This window comes from Pararge aegeria, chromosome Z (genome assembly GCF_905163445.1).
Source record: "Pararge aegeria chromosome Z, ilParAegt1.1, whole genome shotgun sequence".
NCBI classification, from domain to species: Eukaryota; Metazoa; Arthropoda; class Insecta; order Lepidoptera; family Nymphalidae; genus Pararge; species Pararge aegeria.
In genome coordinates this window covers 17,592,384-17,613,396 of record NC_053208.1, presented here as the reverse complement: position 1 = coordinate 17,613,396, position 21,013 = coordinate 17,592,384, and the positions used below count along the sequence as shown (strand labels likewise).

Here is a 21,013-nt window from a genome sequence, read left to right as displayed (position 1 = left end):
GGTTAACCAAGAAAATATCTAACATTTTATATTCAGTCCTAGCACTAAACTCCTTATAAATATGACAACATTATGTGAGCGGTTTTCTGCTATTAGCTAAGGAGATCTGTCCTGTATAATCATATTCATCCGATCTAAACGAAATTTGGGCAAAACTAAACTGATAGTAGGTATAAACTATACAGTACGAAAATTATGATTTCAATCAATTAATCTTTGACAGAGTTATTGTGTTAAATCGTCAAACACTTTCACCCCTTCTCCAAAAGGAAGTGAGCTGAATTTCAGTATAAAAAGTATCCTATGTTCTACCTCGTTGTATGAACTCAAATCGTACAAAGTTTCATTTGAATTAATTCAGAAGTGAAGCGCGGCCCCGATACAGACTGACAGACACAAATGAAAAAAAGTGATTGAAAGTTTCAAATAGTTGGTGATTAAATCACTGCTATTTTAAGCTGAATAGTTTTTTATTCTAATATCTGAAGTCTTATATAATTGGATAGAAAGGAATGATATGTTAAAAATTAAACCACAAATGCCGTAGGAAACGAAACTATATTATTTTATAATTCTAATAAATTAAATGTTTCCATCTAAGGTATAGCATTCGTGGTTTTTAAACAGATTCTTCGTTTACAAGAACCAAACCAAAATCTGTTGTAGTAATCTTAAATATCTTCGTATTTTCTTAAAAATATTAATCATCATCAGAATTTTCATAATCTTCGTAGGCAACAGTAATATCTAGCAAGGACTTATTGCTGAAAAAAGGGCGTGGTTTAATACGCGTCAAAACTAATTTTGAAATGTTTTTTATTGCTTCAACCCTGGTGATATTTTCCATAATGGCTTTTTTCATATCTTTAAATAATGATAATTTCTTATCATGAAGTTCTGCATCATACATGAAGTCTCTTATATCGTAAGGAATTCCTTGCAACTTGGCTAGTTCTTCGTCCAGCTTTACGAGTTGAAACTCTTTAAAAATGTTCGCATGATCATGCGGTATCGGCATTGAAACCCTGGTTCTCGAAAGCCAGTCGAGTACCACATATGATTTTGTCGCTTGAAATAGTGGTTTAAAGTCGTCCTTGTTTAATCGCCGAAATATTAAAACATTCTGAGCAATCCAACTAAAAGACATAAGTATAAAAATTATTTTTCATTTTTCAGAATGACAATTGACTTATATTATAAACGAGCACCGACCGGTGACTAGTTATTGATGAAATTCGGTATCTTAAGTCTTCGAAGAATACACTGAATACGTTGCAGGTATACCGAAAACCTACCCAGGTACATCGTGATAAATTGCTTCGGTGATTTATTTCTGTTTTTCTACAAAGTTGCTGAAATAATCACCGATTTATAACCTTCCGCATGTATAACATGGCGGGGCATGTATACATATAATTTCGTGTTTAATGTTACGTTTCGTGTTTACCTTGTATAATGCTGAGTGCTCGTGTATATGAGTGGCAAGTCGTGAAGATACCCGCAGCCGAAGCCCCAAGACAAGATGCCAGCTAGCTTAGCATTCACCACAAGAGGCGCGCCAGGTACTCCGAGGCACGGGCACACTGAGATCTCTTCACGTGCCACTCCGACACATTTCATTCCAACTCCTATATTTGTTTCATGCTAAAACCCATGACATAAAATCTTGGTAACAACACAAGCTAATAAACCAACTACGAAAATTTTGCTACTTAAAATTGGATATTACGAAAGTTTAGCTTCACAAATTGCCGTTACAAGTGTGTTACGATTTGAAATTTCATATCGAAGCTAGCCCCAAATATAGGGTGTCAATCCCTGCAGGGCTAATAACGTAACTGGTGCAGCCAATCGGAAATTTATCTGAGCTAGTTCAGTACCAACTAGGGGGTACGCACTAAATAATAAAATACCAATTGAAATATGTTCACGGAATTAAATATTATTTCTAGATACCGTTCCAATAACATCTGGTTCTGCACAAAATTTATTATAAGTATTGTATTCTCACATTTTTATAAAATAAGTGCTTAAATTGATATTTAAATAGTTTTTGAGAAAGAACAGTCCTGCTTCTGCGTTTTTATACATAGACTTGGCTGTTCTACGGTTTTGTATTATTGAACCGATTAAGGTCACTCACGATGGAGTTAGCCAAGCCGGTCAATTAACGCTAACACTAGTAGGACTCTCATCAGGAAAAAGTATTGTTAAAGCAATTAAATTCAAAATTCATTTATTTCAATAGGAACAAGTTTATAAAGCACTTTTGAAACCAAGTCAGTCTGTTTGTCCTGACTCTACCAACGGTTCGGAAGGCTGATTCTAGCGAACAGAAGCCAACAATAAACTCATTCATTCCATTCGTTCTAACAACGAATGCAAACACCTAAATCTATGGAAGATAGAGGTATCTAAATAAAATTTTGTATGTGAATTACGTCGCATTTCCTCGCGTGAAATTACGACGTCAACAAACCAAAACCTCCTTTCAAATTGACCCCTACAGTCTCAGAATAAGGAGCTACTATAGAAGTGTTGTAGTAGCAATAAATAACGGTGAGACCAGGTAAAGATATAGATTTATATAAAATTATCCCTTTATTAATTTACTTTCAAGCTGTCGTAATTGTTACAATATGAACTTATTCCTTCACCACCTCTCGAATCACACCTCGACTCCCGCCAGAACGAACCAACCCGCCAAGCAACCCAAAAAGACCTCTTCCCGCCAAAACTCCCAGTCGTTCAGTCAGGATCCAATCAATTTGATTGGTTCCCGCCGTTGAGCGTCTACCGGCGTTAGCCAATCGGAGGGTGACCTTTCGTTCAAAAATAATATTAAAATAAAAATTTAAAAAAAAAACAAACAAATAAGTGGAAATTACAAAGTTAATTAAATTAAAATCCTAACAATCGACCGTCCTGACAACGTATGCGCCCTCGCACATGTCGCCAGGAGGCATCCTAACAATCAGAACTTGGCCAGTTGTTTCACTCTTTTTTTAGATTTCTATTCATTTCTATCAATTGATTATCAAAATATTTTAAAACTTATCAAACATCAATTACCAACTTTTCTATATTTATACATTGAAATCAACATAACTTATGAAAACAATCACAAACATCGATATTTTGGTAGCACAGGTAACTATTAATAAATATTTATTTAAATATAATATTATTCATCGGGTTAGTACTACTTCTCAACATTATATGCATCAACTTGGTAAGAAAACAACGATCGATAAATGTTTTCCATCATATTAGTCTTTACTTGGGATCCGAACGATCGATTTATCGGAAAACCCATTACAACTTTTCCCTTGAACGATCGATTTATCAGGGGAAACCCTACAGACATACCTACAAGACGATCGATTAACTTTTGGCAGTCAGTGGGCAACATACTCTAGTATTTATGTCCCAGGACACGATCCGATCGATTCTCGTGCCTGGCTCTTGTGTTTTGGCTGTATCAGGACACGATCCGATCGATTCTCGTGCCTGATTCCAGCTGTATCAAGACACGATCCGATCGATTCTCGTGTCTGATCTGCAACAATGGAAAAATGTTTGTCTGTAGTTTTATGCACATAGAGCTAATAAAACATTGCAACTAAAATAGTACCACACACCTTTATGTACTTTTTATTCTCACTCTTTTTTTTTTTTTTTTTATATATAAGCTATGGTTTAATCAATCCGTTACTATTAATCACTATCAGAGTAACTGCTGGTATCAGAACCGTTCACCTCCAAGGCAGCAATATTAATCCATGGCATCATACGGTCTGTGGCAACTGTTGTGGGCCGTTTGTTTTGCATGCTGATTAAACCTGGCACCGGTGCTACTAGATATCTATCCTTGCCTTAGATCTTAGCGACGCGATAGGGTCCTATGTATGAGGGCATGAGCTTTTTGCTCTGTCCGTCATTATTAAAACAAGTTTTAGTTATCTTAATAAGTTCAGCTTCAGCATAAAGTCGGGCTGGTTTTCTGCCCTTGTCAAAGGTTTGCTTTTGCTTCACTTGTTCGATGTCAATCCTATCCTTAACTCCTTGACGCAAAACACTTACGTCACAGTTTTTATCAGAGCCTTTGGGAACTGCATTAAGAATGGGATTCATTTCGCTATTCATGAGAGTTCCGAACAATACCTCTGACGGTGTCTTACCAGTTGTTTTTTGGATAGTGTTATTAAGGCCCCACTGAATTTTTCCTAAATGGTTATCCCAATTCTTTTCACCATATTTCACCGTCATTGCCTTTAAGGAGTCGAGAATGGTCCGATTGTACCTTTCTACTTGGCCATTCGATCTAGGGCTTGCTACTGCGTTAAGAATATGCTTTGTGCCCCTATCCATGCAAAAACGAGTAAATGTGTGAGAAGTGAAACAGCTACCTCGGTCACTTATAATACGGTCAGGCACTCGAAACGTGAAAAATATGTCTTCTAGAGCTCTTATCGCATTTAAGCTGTTGGTATTTCTAACGGGCTTAATAAAACAAAACTTGGTGAAACCATCTACAATAACGAGCAAGTATGTATAGCCCCGCTTTGACCTGACGAAAGGTCCGAGGTGGTCGACATGAATAGTATGAAACGGCACAGCCACTTTAGCAATAGGGTGGAGAAGACCTTCATTACACTTTGAACGGGTTTTGGCATATGCACATTCAATACATGAATCTAAATATTTTTTTACGAACTTTGACATTTTTGCAAACCAATATATTTTTTTTATCCTTTCGAGTGTCTTCTCTGCCCCAAAGTGACCAATATCGTCATGGTTCATGCGACATATCTGCCACCTCGCACCCTTCGGCACTACCCAACGGAGGTTATCTTTATCTGACTTTAAGTAACGAAACAACTTTTTATCTTTCATTAAAAAGTTATCTTTTATGTACCTCAGCACCTTCTCGTCAAGGTTACTACTTAAAATACTTTTTATCCTACAAAGCTCTGTATCGCCAAGCTGTAGTGTATGTAGCCAATCCTCACTACTAATTGACCTAACGGCGGAAACATTTTCGACTAAAGGTTCTTCTGCGCTAACAATGGGATTACGGGACAGTGCATCTACGTGACCCATCTTCACGCCTGCCCTATATTCAACTGAACATTGAAATTCTTGCAACAAAAGCCACCAGCGTGCTATTCTCGGAATCAAGTCTCGCTTAGAAAACGTGGAGCGGAGGGCACTGCAATCTGTGACAATTTTAAATGGTATCCCTAACAAATAGACCCTGAATTTCCGCAAAGAACAAACTACTGCTAAAGTTTCCAGTTCATAAGAGTGGAAATTCTTTTCTTCTGGGGACGTTTGCCTGCTATAATATGCTACTGGGCGAAAAATATCATTCCCTTTGGTGCGCTGCAACAATATACTTCCAATACCTAATCTACTAGCGTCAGTATGAAGCTCTGTTTCTGCCGCCGGATCGTATATTGCAAGAATAGGCCTATCAACTAATCTAGTTTTTAGTTTTACAAAAGCCTTCTCCTGATCATCATTCCATGTCCACACGGTATCTTTCTTTAGTAATTTGCTGAGTGGAAATGCAATACGGGCAAAATCTTTAATAAATTTGCGAAAGTAACTCGCCAAGCCAAGGAATTGACGGACATTATGCACATTTTCAGGTCGTGGGAAGTTAGTGACGCATAGGATCTTCTTCTCACCAGGCTTGACCCCAGCAGCACTAATCTCGTAGCCAAGATAATCAATTGTATTACGTAAAAAATAACACTTTGATAAATTTAAAGTGAGATTGGCCTTTTCTATTAAATGTAATACCTCTTCGAGACGTTCTAAGCATTCTGTAGGGTCCCTCCCGAATATTAGAACATCATCAAGATACGCGGTTGCCTTACCGAAACGAGCTGAACCTAAGATTGAGTTCATCATGCGCTGGAAAACGGCCGGTGCATTGGCCAAACCAAATGGCATCCGATTAAACTCGTACTGACCATCTGGCGTGACAAACGATGTGAGGTGTTTACTATGCTCCGAAATAGGGACCTGATAATACCCGGACGTCAGATCGAGTGAAATGAAACAAGCTTGACCTGTGAGTCGAGCTATCTCATCCTCTATAATAGGCATGGGATAGCGCTCCTTAACTGTAATGGAATTTAGCATCCGATAATCGACGCACATTCTAAGTGATCCATCTTTTTTACGTACTAGTATAATCGGACTAGCATACTCAGAGGCAGACTCCCTAACTATTCCTGCATCGAGCATCTCTTTTACCATAACACGCACTTTTTCTCGCTCGTGGTGTGACAACCTGTAAGGTCGATAGACGACAGGGCGCTGGCTGTTTAGCTCTATATCCATCGTGGTTGCGTTAGTACAACCTAGATCTTTAAGTGAAGACGCAAAACAATGTTTGTAACGGTTGAGCAACTCTAGCAATCTCTGCTTGTCTACTTCTGGTACCCTATCACTGACACGAATTTGCTCTACGTCAAAATTATCTTCTATCACCATAGGTAACTCAGGTGGTTCCATAATTACTCTACTTACAACGTCTACCCGTTTTGCCATACACAAAAGGGAACTATCTAAAATCCAGCAAGATTCGCAACATGGGAATACTGTTATACTGACATGCCCACTTTCAGAGCGATAGAGACCTCCACAAATAAAATACTGTTTGGTTGGCTTACCCGCGACACTATTCCTTACGATGACATTGCCGCTAAAAGTTGGTTCAACTCTTGCCCTTACCGATGCTGCACCATGCAGCTCTAAAACTCCTGCCGTTCTAATACCAATCAAAGGTTCTTGTATACCCGGATCAAAAAGTGGCATCTCCCTGCTTATATCCGAAAACTGGAGCTTAGTTGCATCTTTATAAACGATAATATGGGGCTGTTCCGTAAATGTCTGACCTATGAGGATAGATCTTTCTAATAAGTTGTCACATACAACCTTACATAGAACACGAGCGCACACACCATCTACGCTAATACTTAGAAACAATCCTCCTAGTGACTTCACTAAACCATTGCCGAATCCCCTTAAAAACGAGGGTATATGGTCATGAGCCACACCTAACTCCTTAACTAAGGATTCTTTCACCAGCGTAACCTCACTGCCAAAATCTACAAATGCTTGACGTGACGTACCATTAATTTGCACATCCTTTATAAATTTTGAATTACAAGCAGAGTGGAATTTATGTTCCTGAGTGGACGCGTCAATGCACATTATTTTCTGTTCATTGTCATTTTTCACAATCGCATTATTCTTATAGAAGCATTTATCTACTGTATGGCCCACTTTGTGGCATTGTATGCATTTAATTTGTGGCTTAGGACAATACAAAAAACTATGTCCCTTCTCTCTACAGTTGTAGCAGCCGAGCAAAGAGCTTCTGTTATTAGACTTTTGGCTGGTCTGAGTATGGAAATTAGAGCGATCACTTTTGCTTCTAACCTGGTTTCGATCGAAAAGTTGATACGAGTCCTTGCTGCTTATTAAAAATTGTAATAACTGATCAGGATTAGAAGAACGTAATGCTAGAGCACCAGATCTTAAGGTCCTATCACTGATACCATGAATAATACAATCTACGGCACGCTTATTAGCTATATCGCATTGATTAAGTAACGCAAATTTTTCATAAAAATAAACTTCTATCGGCTCATTATACCTGCTTTTCCTTTTAAGCATATCCTCCAAAACCTGGCCGTAATTTTGCTCGCAAGGAAAAGCATTTATTAATTTCTCTTGCCATTCCGGCCAAGTAAACAAAACTGAATTTAAACCTTCGTACCATATTTTGGCAAGGCCTTGGAGTTTCTGCATAGCAAAGTGAGTGACAGTTTTATCATCCCAACCGTATACATTAGCACATTCATTGACTTTTTTGAGCCAAATATCAATCCTTTGGTTTTTAGTGGAGGGATCGAAATTTGGAAGTATATTCATGTTGTCAACTTTTTGGAAAGATCTTGTGTTATGAGTAGACGGTTGAGATGTCAAATTGTCCTTAAGACATTTCAAAACATCAACAATAATTTTCTTAGAAGTAGAAGGACTACGTGACCTTTTATCAAATCTCGCGACGCCACGACGTTCACCAGGATGCCCTGCGCTAGCCCCAGTCTCTGCCCGCCGGTGTTCTGAGGACGCTGCGTGGATGCTGCGTTGACTGCGACTTGAATGTCGCCGCGAAGTAGCCTGATGCGAAGTCCCACGTGGCGCGGTGTAACGGCTCCGACTCCTATTGCTGCTCTCGACGTGTAAAAGTCGCTCCCGCTCTTGTAGTAACTGCCTCTCCAAAATCTTCACCCGCTCACGGCTTGGCTCTAGCTCCCGGCCCCGGCCCCGAGAAGTGCTGCGTGTACGTAGCCGGCTACGGCTCCGCTCCTTCACTCGGCTCCGGCTTCGATGTTCCACGGGTTCGGGCGTCTCCAGTCGCCTATCCATTCTGTTAACTCAGTTAAAGAAAACAATCAGTAAAACAAATAAACTGTACAAGGTGTGTAGATATCTAGACAGTTACGTATAACAGAAACAACAATAAAAAAGAAATAAAATTTACAAGGTTATTTTTTTTTATATACGGATAGATATCTAATTTACACGAAAATACTTTTACAAATGAAATTAAGTCAATAATAATAACAAACAAAAAAAAATAAAGGATACAACAAAATATTAATTGTTCATAAATGTAGGTTATTAATTTTACACGCAAAATTGTAGTGAAACAGCGAGTAAAACAATTATTTTAACAACTTATAAAATTGTATAACTGGGCGTGTACTTACGCGTTGCAAAGGTAACGCTGTCTTGTCACTTCTGAATTGTTGTAGTAGCAATAAATAACGGTGAGACCAGGTAAAGATATAGATTTATATAAAATTATCCCTTTATTAATTTACTTTCAAGCTGTCGTAATTGTTACAATATGAACTTATTCCTTCACCACCTCTCGAATCACACCTCGACTCCCGCCAGAACGAACCAACCCGCCAAGAAACCCAAAAAGACCTCTTCCCGCCAAAACTCCCAGTCGTTCAGTCAGGATCCAATCAATTTGATTGGTTCCCGCCGTTGAGCGTCTACCGGCGTTAGCCAATCGGAGGGTGACCTTTCGTTCAAAATAATATTAAAATAAAAATTAAAAAAAAAAACAAACAAATAAGTGGAAATTACAAAGTTAATTAAATTAAAATCCTAACAGAAGCTACCTACAGTGTTTACTTTATTGTATGTCAGTATATTATAATAGTGGATAATCATGAGCATTTACCAATATTCCTAAAGGCGCAGAACAAACGTAGACACTTTTGTGACCGACACGTGACATACCTAAATTCCCAATGAATATTTAATAAACCGAAGTGTTGTACTCAATAGTTGTTTACTCAGAAGTGAATCATACCACGTGTTGTTTCACTCGCCATGATTTCCCTCGACCCCGGGTCTCGAAGAGGAAAAATAAAAAAGCAGGCCGCTGCAGAAAACTTTGGAAACGATACTTTGACCTTGAAATTGTTTATACGTAAAAAATGTATATTGTGACGTAGCATTTCATAAAAAAGCTGATAAGTTTTGCGCCACTAAATGCTAGATCCCAATTATACACCGTATCATGTATCCTGCTTCATGACTCGCCAATTATTAGGCTATTGATGTATAAAGCCATGAGCATTTGTCTGCCATGGTGTTATAAAAAGATCAAAATTTTTAACAAAAAAACTTACTTCTGTGATAATTGTTAAACCAAATAAAAAGTAAATAAAATTTTGGAAAATATCAAGCTTAAGTACTGTTTACAACTAGCTTCAAGTAGCGAAAAATGTTCAACGGCTTTTTTTGTTTCCACTACTAAATTCAATAGAATATTAGAGTATATGTATATCTGCGTAAACATTTTGAGTGTACAAGCGTGACTTTATGTTGTGTGATTACGTAAACAGTCATAACAAGCTTTCGAACAAAAAATATTTTTGGAAATCCGTCTACACACATACATAAACAAAAACCATCCGAATTGATAACCTCCCTGTTAAGAGGGAAGGTGGTTAAAAATGTGCGTTTCCGCAGCGCCTTACAGGTAGATACTTACCCGTTTGTATCCTTCGCAATAATAGTTTTCTGGTGTGATAGTCAGCGAAATACTTCTTAACATCGGGTCTATTATTTCATCGGGGTAGTATTGAGATGCTCGAGGCAGGCACAGCTCATTTCCCTTAATAAAACATAAAAGTGTAGTCATTGAATACAACCTTGCTCAATAATATTTACAAGGCTATGTATATCCAAAATATTCAAAAATAAATGATATGTTAGTATCGTAAGGTAAGCTTGTATAAAAGTTCTATTATAGTATGAAGGACTACGTAATCGATAAAAGTGTTTGCTTGTTGTTGCGTGTACAGGTTTCTCATCTAATAATTTTAATTTACAGTGTGATATGATCATAACAAAAAAGAACACCCGGCTAAGTTTGATACATTTTGTGGGCTTCTTCTTAGACAAGAGCATGTATTGAACCGTCGTAATTTTACCTGTAAGTATGTATATTTGTAACCGACTCCTTTGGAATGGTTTTAACCCTCTTCAAACGGTCCGATTTCAATCGTTCAAACTTTGTAGATATATCGAGAACCGATGACAATACACTAACTTGATAACATTATTCCATTTTTAAATTTGCATAATAAGATTTATTTTAATTTATATAATTTTTAACTATAGTTGATAAGGCAAGAATAATTTTTATTTTTAATTTCATTCATTGTCTTAAGCCGGTTTCCCTTATATAAACAAATTTGATGGTGAATGGGTAACGGATTATTTTTAATTTAATTTAATTTTATGAACCCTCAGCAGTCGAACAAAAGGTGGGCGATGCGACGCGGTATGTCGTAGAATGAGGAGTTAGTATTTGTACACACAAAAGTTGTAAGTGGGAACCACTTGTTTATATGTATGTATATAAATGCTTCGAAGGCAACTTTCAAGTTTTATTTTTATAGCAACAAGTTATATAAATTGTAATTAGACCTAATCAAGAACTTTATAAGTACAAATCGGTATCAATTCCCAAGTTTTTCGTACCATAATATCAATAAGAAATTGCTATGTTGAATGCATTCTAATTATATTACCTCAGAAGACATTCATTAAAGTTTATTTTAATTTCTCTCATAAAACCCAAGATAAAGAAAGGTATATAGAATTTATCTTGAAACGGATTCAAGATTCATTCGGATTCAATTCATTCGGATTTTATATTATTAATGCTGGTTCTTAAAAGTGAACTTATTAATTTCTTTAACTTGGCCATCCAATTACTTGATGCGATAAGTCGAGTGCAATGAAAAGAGGGATCGCTTTATATTCCATAAATGAAAATAGGACTTTAAAAATAATGGTTCCACTGCCGGTCACTGCAGGTTAATACTAGTTTTCATTTATTTATGGGATAATTCGTATTATCAAAATTATTCGCGGTTCTTCGCAAAAATATATCTTCCAATTTTCCAAATTCAAAGAACCTTAGTAATATTTTAAGTTAATAAATATACCAACAAAATTAAACTTATTAAAATCAAAATCAGCGATTGCTGATGTTATAATTCGTCAGTAATGGTTTCCATTGTTTAAGTTAATCACAAACACAAACCAGGATTATCTGGAATCGAAATCTCGAAAATTAATCTCTCTTACAGGAAAGAGAAATATTCATAAAATAATAAATTCAAGGAAAATTAAGCATAAAATGCAACATGGTGGCCGAGTCTACACTACAATTGTGTATCAGTGACTTCATAACTGTCAGTTTTGGCAGTTTGGTAGTCTACTAACATAATGGTGTCATTATGATTTTCCGATGGCGGCCACTGACACGCCATTGAAACATTTGCTATTCTCGTGCAGCTGGTCTCATCATCATCTAATCAAACCGCACACTGGGCATGTGTAGCGGTAAGATACATTTCGTGGATATTATGGATTTTTTTATAGGCTTGCGCTTGGAGTCTACCATGCCTGATGGAAAGCAAATGTTGAAGACTAGGCGTGCGGCCTAGGAAATTCCTTCTCTTGCATTGAAGGCTTCCGGTTAAAACGAAACGTTTTGATAATCTTTGAAAGTAAATATAGAGTACTTAGTCGCTTATCATTCGGTACTCGAGGGAAATTTTAATTAGGTTTTGAACTCGGCAGTATAACTTGGTACAAATACTTTAGTAATTGCGGTGAATTAAGTAAAACCGAAAAGGTACTGTACAAAGCCTTTATATTTAGATGAGATACTTAACTGAAAGAAGTATATATTGTTTTTTATTGTTGTTAAGATAACAGATCTGTATATTTTATTTCAATTCAGAGAAATATTAACCACTATTACACCTACTTACTAGTTACTGTAGGTAGTAAAAATAAAAAAGTACCTGATCTCAAATATTTGTAAACTAACTAACTGGACGTGCTCCTATGCCGACTATCTATAAGATCTAACGCATAAAGTTCTGTAAATAAATCAGACTGGTAGTTCCAGACATACAAACGCACAACCGACGTAAATATAGTAAAATACGTAAAATTAGGGTTTCATCATACCTAATTTACTTAAAGGGCATGTTTGATAGGGAATATCACGTATTAACGTAAAGTTAAATATTAAAGCTGGAAGCTGTGTGTGTAGCAACATAAATCATAGAGTGACAGTTTTATTGTAAGTTTATTAAGAAGTGGATTAAAGAGTTTAAAATGAACCTTGTATGACTTTTACTTTTTTGGTACTTACATCTTGGCATAAGTGGTAATAAATAATTTATGTTTTTGAGCCTACAATCGAATCTAAATCACATTTCATCGGAACCATCCGCAAAAGCAATGCGATCTTTAACACGTTCACCGCCTATATTTTTGACCACCTTTCTGGCGCAGTGGTAAACGCTTATAAGTAGGAGGTAAATATGCTCTGGTCTGGTCGCGCAGTAGGCTTACGACAACGGTTAGTTACCACTCTACTGACAAAGCCGTTTAGCGTTCCGATACGATACCGAACAGTGATATGGATTTTATATAATCGCCATACCCGTAACAGTTTACCGCTACAATCCTAGACTGCATCAAATAACACGTGAGTTTGCGTTCCAGGGCTAATTTGTAGTGTATTAGAAAAAAAAATACTTCATGACGTGTTGCCAAGAAGTAAAGCTTTTCGACACAATAAGAAATGATTATAAAAAGATGGGACCTTGGGGACCGGGTGCTCGAGCTCTTTTTAAAGGAGAAGAAAAAAAAGTATTTATTGCACATACAAATATAAAACCAGGTTAACAAAAAAAAACGATAATATACATATGCACAAAGGCGGCCTTATCGCTTGAAGCGATCTCCTCCAGACAACCTTTGATTGAAGAAACATATTAGAGAAAACAGGATAGTGCAATACCTAAATTGTGCTAATTATAAACATTACATTTACAATACATACTAATACTAAATATATATAGTAAAAACATATATATTTATATATATGTCTATATATATCAATATATAAACTTAAATACATATTACTATTTAAACATACACATAAAATACGTAGACATTTTGCTACATACTAGACAAGAATATAGTCTTAAATAAAGATTTATCAAAAGGGGTTAACGAGTCTACCGATTAAAGATGGCAGTTACCTTAACCTAAGAATTTGTTTGGCCATCCAAAGGGGCAATGCTGCCAGCATCTTAGAACTGTGCCTCGCTGCGTTGGTTTCGAAGACGTTTCAGATTTTATTTAGTATTACATAGGTTTTTTAGGTTATTTTTGTTTATTGATAAAATTTTAAAATTCTATTGTATAATGAATTGCACTTACATTAGAATACACTTATTAAACTTACTACACTAGCATAAATACCGTTAAATCGCACCGCCCCCAACCGGTAACAAAGGCTGTACCCGACAATGTCATTTGTGGCATGACCAGCGAAATACTTTTAACAGAAGATCTGAAATGCAAACATCAATAATAATAAAATGTATTTTCATTCCATTTTAACGGCTGATTGGCGCAGTGGGCAGCGACCTTTCTTTCTGAGTCCAAGGCCGTGGGCTCGATTCCTACAACTGGAAAAAGTTTGTGTGATGAACATAAATGTTTTTCAGTGTCTGGGTTTCTATATGTATATAATAAGTATTTATGTATATTATTCATAAACATATTCATCAGACATATTAGTACCCATAACACAAGCTACGCATACTGAGGAGCTAGATGGCGATGTGTGTATTGTCGTATTATATTTATTTAAATAAATAATACGACACGATATATTCAAAATAATTGAAGTTTAATCCACCAGCCATATAAAATTAAACATTTAACAATTAATTCATTTGCAATTATTCAGAACGAGTCAAAAAATGATTTTACAGGATACCATATCATATCCTTTAGGGCTGACGTGACCGATAAGTTTGGAAATTAAGTTTAATAAAACCACATTTTGCGATACGTTTAAAGACTGACTTCAACGTTCGTTGTGGAAACTAAGTTAAATAAAACCACGTTGCTATACGTTCAAATGTTGAAACTGCAGTCCTGAATCTAGTTTAACGAGTAAACTGAGTTAAGCTTGGTTGATCGCGTTTAGTTTCGCCGGTGAAACCGGGCCTTAGTTATAAAATTTTATATTTTTCATTTACAATAATGTTGAAAAATCATCTTTTCTTTATCACGTTATTATTATTACGTTAAAATAAAGTCGCACGCCTTTTCGTCTGTCTGGGCGCGAAAAACAGCACAAAAATCTGACGGATTTTCATACGGTTTTCACTAATGGACAGGGTGATTCTTCCGGAAGGTATTAGTGTATAATATTTTATGGTTGTCTGTAAATTGGCTGAAATATTACGATATCGGAAAAAATCATACCGACTTGGTGACACGAAAGAAACGTAACGATAGGTACATAAAAATAATGTACTACATGTTTAAGGTAATCATCGTAACCTATTTTGTTATAATCAACCTAACCCTTTTTGTTATAATTTGGCAATCAAAACACGGGTTCAATCAAAAGATGGTGACATTCCCATCGTGATTTTAATCCTTAGAGATTTTTCGCATACTAACGAGATAAGTGTTTGAGAGAGTTTCTGGATAGTTTGGATTCACAGTTGGACCCGATAAGTGGAGATAAAAAAATGACTTCTATATTATGCCTCAGATAAAGTTATAATTGTTATTATTAAGACGTATTGAACACTAAATAAGGCTGCAGCAGTCGGACCAAATCGCATCGTAAGGTATAGTTTTACATATGTATGGTTACAAACGCTATTTTGGTTTTAATTATATCCTATCCTATCCTATCATATCCTACTAATCCTACTTAATATTATAAATGTCAATGTATGTTTTTTTGTTACACTTTCACGCAAAAACTACTTTACCGATCATCATGAAACTTTATACACATATTCTTGGAAGTGTTAGAAGTAATATAGGATACTTATTATCCCGACATGAAGCTCGGTTCCTTTGGGAGAGGGGATGAAATTGCTTGACGATTACATCATAACTCCTACAAATTATAACCGTTTTAAATAATTATTTTTGTACTATAGAGGTTATAATATGTGTTTAATTTTGCCCAAACTGTGGTTGGAGATGGAGAACATAACTTCTCAGCGGACAGCAGCAAACCCCTCATTTATGGCTTAGCGATACTGAATAATTTTTTTTTTTTTTAGAACTGCAACTTTAATTCCACATGAAAAACAAAGTTGCGGGCAACAGCTAGTAATCTATACTATCTAGCCCGTACTGAGATGAACGTCCGTACTTTACAATTTTTAACAGATTTTATGAACAGCTTAGACGCTCGGCCAAAATAGATAATGAAATATTCGCGCGAATTAAGTCCGCACCACATCGCCTAAAATTTGTATCGGAAAACAGATTTACCGCGTGAATTTGATACAGAATTGCGAAAAACAAATTGCTTAGCATATTTTCCCCGTGCAGGCAAGCTCTTATATCGGTTTTACTTTTTTAGTAATTTGCGAGTTATACCTACCCGTACTCCTAATAAGTGTCTACGCTACACTATACCGGAACACTAAATCGCTAGGCGACATGTCTCTCTCGGTAGGATGGTAACTAACTGATGCGAAATCAGAAATTTTAAATTCAAAAATTGCCAAACTGGGTATCGCACCCAGCACCTTCCTTTTATAAGTCCACAGCGGTTACTACTGCGCCAGGGAGGTAAGCAAAGCCATCCAAATCCTACAGTTTCCACCCTCTAATATTTAAATACCTCTAATATTAACCTACCCGCAGCGAGCAAGCACAATATTAAAAAATTCCATTAAGTAAATTCTTGATATTTAATAAAGCAACAACCAGCAGCCCTTAAGTTGAGAAGATTTCAAGTCTCAACCACTTCTTATTAAATTATATTTACTAAGATCGCTTCCATTACGTAGTCTACTACTACTGAATGAAGCAATGTAAGTTTTAGTATTAGTATTAGTATTTTAATAGTTTTAGAACCTTTTGTGTCATACTCGCCCGTCTTGGAGTTGGAAGTACTATCGCCATACTTATTTCTGCCTCCAAGCAGCATTTTTCCGGTTAGTTAGCACTCATAAATAAATAAAATAAAATAAAAAATATAAAAATAAAAATAGCCTTTATTTCTAGAAACATGCGAACTTAAATTTAAGTTCATAAAAACATTTACAATACCTTACATTATATTTTTCATATAAAAAATAATTTCCATTAATTTTAATTTGTTGATATCATTATTAGAATAATAAAAAAATATAATTTAGTAGCTATATAATATCAAAATAGATTAAATTATGTCGCGTGTTGCAGATTGCCTATTGGCCAAGGCCTCATATGCATGGCTTAAACCTTCGCCCCCGGTTGATGGACCCTTGGTGGGAATAAGTAGGATCCACTTCACAGGGCATGCGGCCCTGCAGTGTTGCTCGATTTATAAGTAACTAGCGATCCGCCCCGGCTTTGCACGGATGCAACGTGGTAATTTGATTTTGTTTTCGGGAGTTTGAATGTCACGCCCGTCATCCGCCCTGCCCTTGCTTTTTAATTCTCTGATAATTATTCCTCTTACATATTCCCATTGATAATATTAATAAATAAATAAATATACTAGGACAATACACACATCGCCATCTAGCCCCAAAGTAAGCGTAGCTTGTGTTATGGGTACTAAAATGACTGATGAATAATTCTATGAATAATATATATAAATAATTATAAAATACAGATTAACATCCAGACACAGAAAAACAATCCAATACAACATGATGTAAAGGACCATTTTGATCCACATGAAATGCACAACGTATATATCTAATGTTAGATGTATTTTATTTAATAAGGATATTGTATTTTTTAAAATAGTTTTGTAAACAAACCCTAATTACTTGGGTTTTCCTTTGGAGATAAACATACTTATACAAACGCGGAGTTTATTCTGAGCCTATTTATGTGTACATTATTTTGGTCTATCTTTTAGGGTTCAGCCTGCGTTTGCGCAATAAAACTTTTTTATTTACGACATCCCAGTAGAAACCTCTAGAATTATCTGCATTTCTCTTCTCTCATTTTATGCATGTTATACATGTATATTAATCTTCCTCTTTAAAAAACTCTATCTGTTAAAAAAACTGCATCAGAATCCATTGCGCATCATGATACTATAGAAGCATATATACTATGAAGTGATAGGCATAGTGATGTTCATGTTTTTTTATGGATTTCCTGTTTGGCCCGTCCTTTATTACTAAAAAAATATTTTAGGGGTCCGTAAATAAAGGATGCCAATGGGACCTCATTAGCATCCACTGTCCACCTGCCAGCCCGACCCGTCTGTCTGTCAGCGGGCTGTATCCCAATGAACCGTACTAGGTAGAGAGTTGGAAGTTATAATCAATATGTATTTCTATTGTCTTAACTTTTATATCTTGTTACTCTAACGACTAACATAAATAGTACTTGGCCAGTTTGGTGGACTACGGCCTAAACCCGTCTCATACTGAGAGAAAACCCGTGCCCGATAATAATGGGTTGGTAATGATATGATGACGGATAATAAATTGCGTCGCGTGGAAGCAATAATAATGCAATAGAATTAAACTAATTGTGTAGGCACAGAATTAAGAACATACAGAAACCGTGTACTCGACTCATACTCAAGCATCGAAAACCACCCAACTTTAGTAGTGTTTCTCGAACAGGTGGTTAGTCACATAATTCCATTTTGCAGTAGAGAAAATTATTTTAAGAATTTGTAAGATGAGCGTGGACTGTTTTTGGGCACAATGCTGTGCATGTAATAATGACTGAATGAGGGTTCTGAATGTTCTTAACTCTGTGTGTGTAGGTATAGTCTGAATTTACAAGATTTACCTGAAAACTATGTCTTCGTAGAATCTTAGCATTGCGATATCTGCGACTAGGGTAAAAGGATCAAAGTTTTCATTAATTAATATGATTAGAACTGTCAGCAGCGAAGTGCCGCGGTCACAGTAGCTTTCGCCTGCAACCACTCGCAGCTCCTGGATAGGTACACTGAAATAGTTTGAATAATTCTCAGTTGGCACTACCAACTTAGCCGTGTTTGAATTTCAGACGAAGAATTTAGTTGATTTGTGAGTTATTCGCTTTGATTATTCGCTTTAAGAACGTGACATGGACGCATTCAGTTTGTGAGGTTACAATTTAAAATGTTTTTTATTAGCAGATACGTTTAGCCTTACGTACTATTTGTATAAAAAAATACATAAGAATAACGTACGTAAGTAAAAAAACGTACTCATAATTGTCCTTACAGGTTACTTCGACATTTTCAGCTTTCGATAAAATTTTACTGAATACTGTAAAACGGATAACTCTTTAGTCAGAAATATATAGAATATATGTGAAGAACAAGACTACTAGACTTTTTAATAGCTTAAGTTCTATTAACCTCATTTAGTAGCACCCTTAAATACTTACCCAAACGTCGGTATCGTCTATCGACAGTAACGTCTGGCCACAATCACACCTAATGTTAAGTAATAAAGTCGCCTGAAATCACTACGTGCGAGGCATGCTTGCCTAAAAGATACCCACTGTTCTTTTTTATTCCACTACAAGTCGACCCTTAACTGCAATCTCACCTGGTGGTAAGTTATTTTGCAGCGGTAGCGGGCTAACCTGTTAGGGAATATGGCAGTTATTCTTCTTCTTAGGGTGCCGTCTCCTTACGAAGGTTGGCAATCATTAGGGCTATCTCTACCTTGGACACTCTGCTCTAAATAATGATTTGGTGCCCTTTCCAAAGCATTGTCGTATCGTTTTTTAGCCATGATATTCTTCTTCGGCCAGGCCTTCTTCTGCCTGCCACTTTACCTTGTACGATAAGCTGAAGAAGTTTTTGGTCTTCCGCATCACATGACCAAAATATTCTAATTTTCTTTTTATAATTGTTAAGAGTACCTCTGGAACCTTACCCATTCTCTGCAATACAGTGCTATTCCATACACGATCTGTCCAAGATATTCTTAACATACGTCTGTACACCCACATCTCGAACGCTTCGAGTTTCCTGGACATGGCAGTTATATTTAACCCTAATCAGTTTTTACGCCACATCGAAGCAGAACGCTAAATCGTTTAGCGGTACGTCTTTGTCGGTAGGGTGGTAACCAGCCATAGCTAAAACCTCCCACCAGACCAGACCAAAGAAAATTCAGAAATTACAAATTCCTCAATTACCTCTGAAAAATTATAGTTCGGAGAAATAACATATCGGCATAACCATCTCAGAGGCTTAGAAGCTAGGAAACAAAGCACTCCGTAAGAGTCAATGGGATATCGACCACGTAACGGAGCAGATCCTTAGGTTCTATGCCCTGCTGCACAATGATAAAAAGGTGAGGGAGTAACTAGGTCAAATAGTTCTTAAGCCCGCTCTTTAAAATAGATAAATCTTTAAGAAAACCTATAGACTGGAAATTTTGCGATAGTGTTCCAAACTTTTAAGTTAATTACATATTAATAGTAAATTGTCTGTTTAAGCATATGCAATAAGAACTCGAATGTTTACAAGGTAAGTCGGAAATTAAAAACTAATAGTCGACTCAGAGGAAAGATTAGTTACAAATAATAGTGTCCTTATAAAAGTAACCTAAAAAATTAACTCCCTAATTTGTAATGGTACTTGTTAACCTAACATTTGCTCGTTTTGCTCGTGTTTGTGTGTGCGTATGAATGTGTGTACCTACTATGTGTGCATAATTGTTTTCATATCGTGTAGAACTAAAACCTTTTTTTTCTCTCTAACCCGTGACCCTATTTGACCTTTAATGTTAACCCAGCTAATGTCGTTGCGTATTAATTACATTTTTGTGAAATTGGCTTAGTGCCCCTTTTATTCTCCCTATTGCACAACTACAAAACTGCTAACAAAAAGCGGGTTTAATGCAAATTCCCTTTTTAATTATCCTAGTATAAGCAATTAAAAATCCCTCAGTGCCTGAAGACCAAAGTCTTCGAACAGTGCGTGTTGCCAGTGCTCACTTACGGATCTGAGACGTGGTCGCTAACTATGGGACTCATAAGAAGGCTCAGCGGGCGATGGAAAGAGCTATGTTAAGAGTATCTCTACGTGATCAAATCAGAAAGAGGAGATCCGTAGCAGAACCAGATTCACCGACATAGCTCAACGAGTCGCGAAGCTGAAGTGGCAATGGGCCGGGCACATAGCTCGGAGAACCGATTGACGTTGGGGTTCCAAGGTAAGGAGTGGCAACCCCGCGCCGGTAAGCGCAGCGTTGGTCGACCCCCAACCAGGTGGACAGACGACATCAAACGAGTGGCGGGGAGCCACTGGATACAAGCGGCCCAGAATCGTGGAGTTTGGAACGCCCTAAGAAAGACCTATGTCCAGCAGTGATGAAGCAAATAATGCACCTATATTTTTAGTTATACTAAA

At 36.6% G+C, this 21,013-nt stretch overlaps 1 protein-coding gene across 1 annotated transcript in view; it reads right to left on the bottom strand.

Annotated features, from left to right (window-relative positions):
- Positions 1–700: 700 nt before the first annotated feature.
- The window catches only part of LOC120636618 (trypsin beta-like), a 33,953-nt gene continuing 13,640 nt past the window's right edge, over positions 701–21,013 (bottom strand). The window contains exons 4-8 of the mRNA XM_039908178.1: positions 18,445–18,606; positions 13,912–14,002; positions 10,103–10,225; positions 1,448–1,644; positions 701–1,136 (exon numbers count right to left, since the gene is read on the bottom strand). Of these exons, the coding sequence (XP_039764112.1) occupies positions 701–1,136; positions 1,448–1,644; positions 10,103–10,225; positions 13,912–14,002; positions 18,445–18,606 (1,009 nt within the window). The remainder of the gene's footprint in view (positions 1,137–1,447; positions 1,645–10,102; positions 10,226–13,911; positions 14,003–18,444; positions 18,607–21,013) is intronic.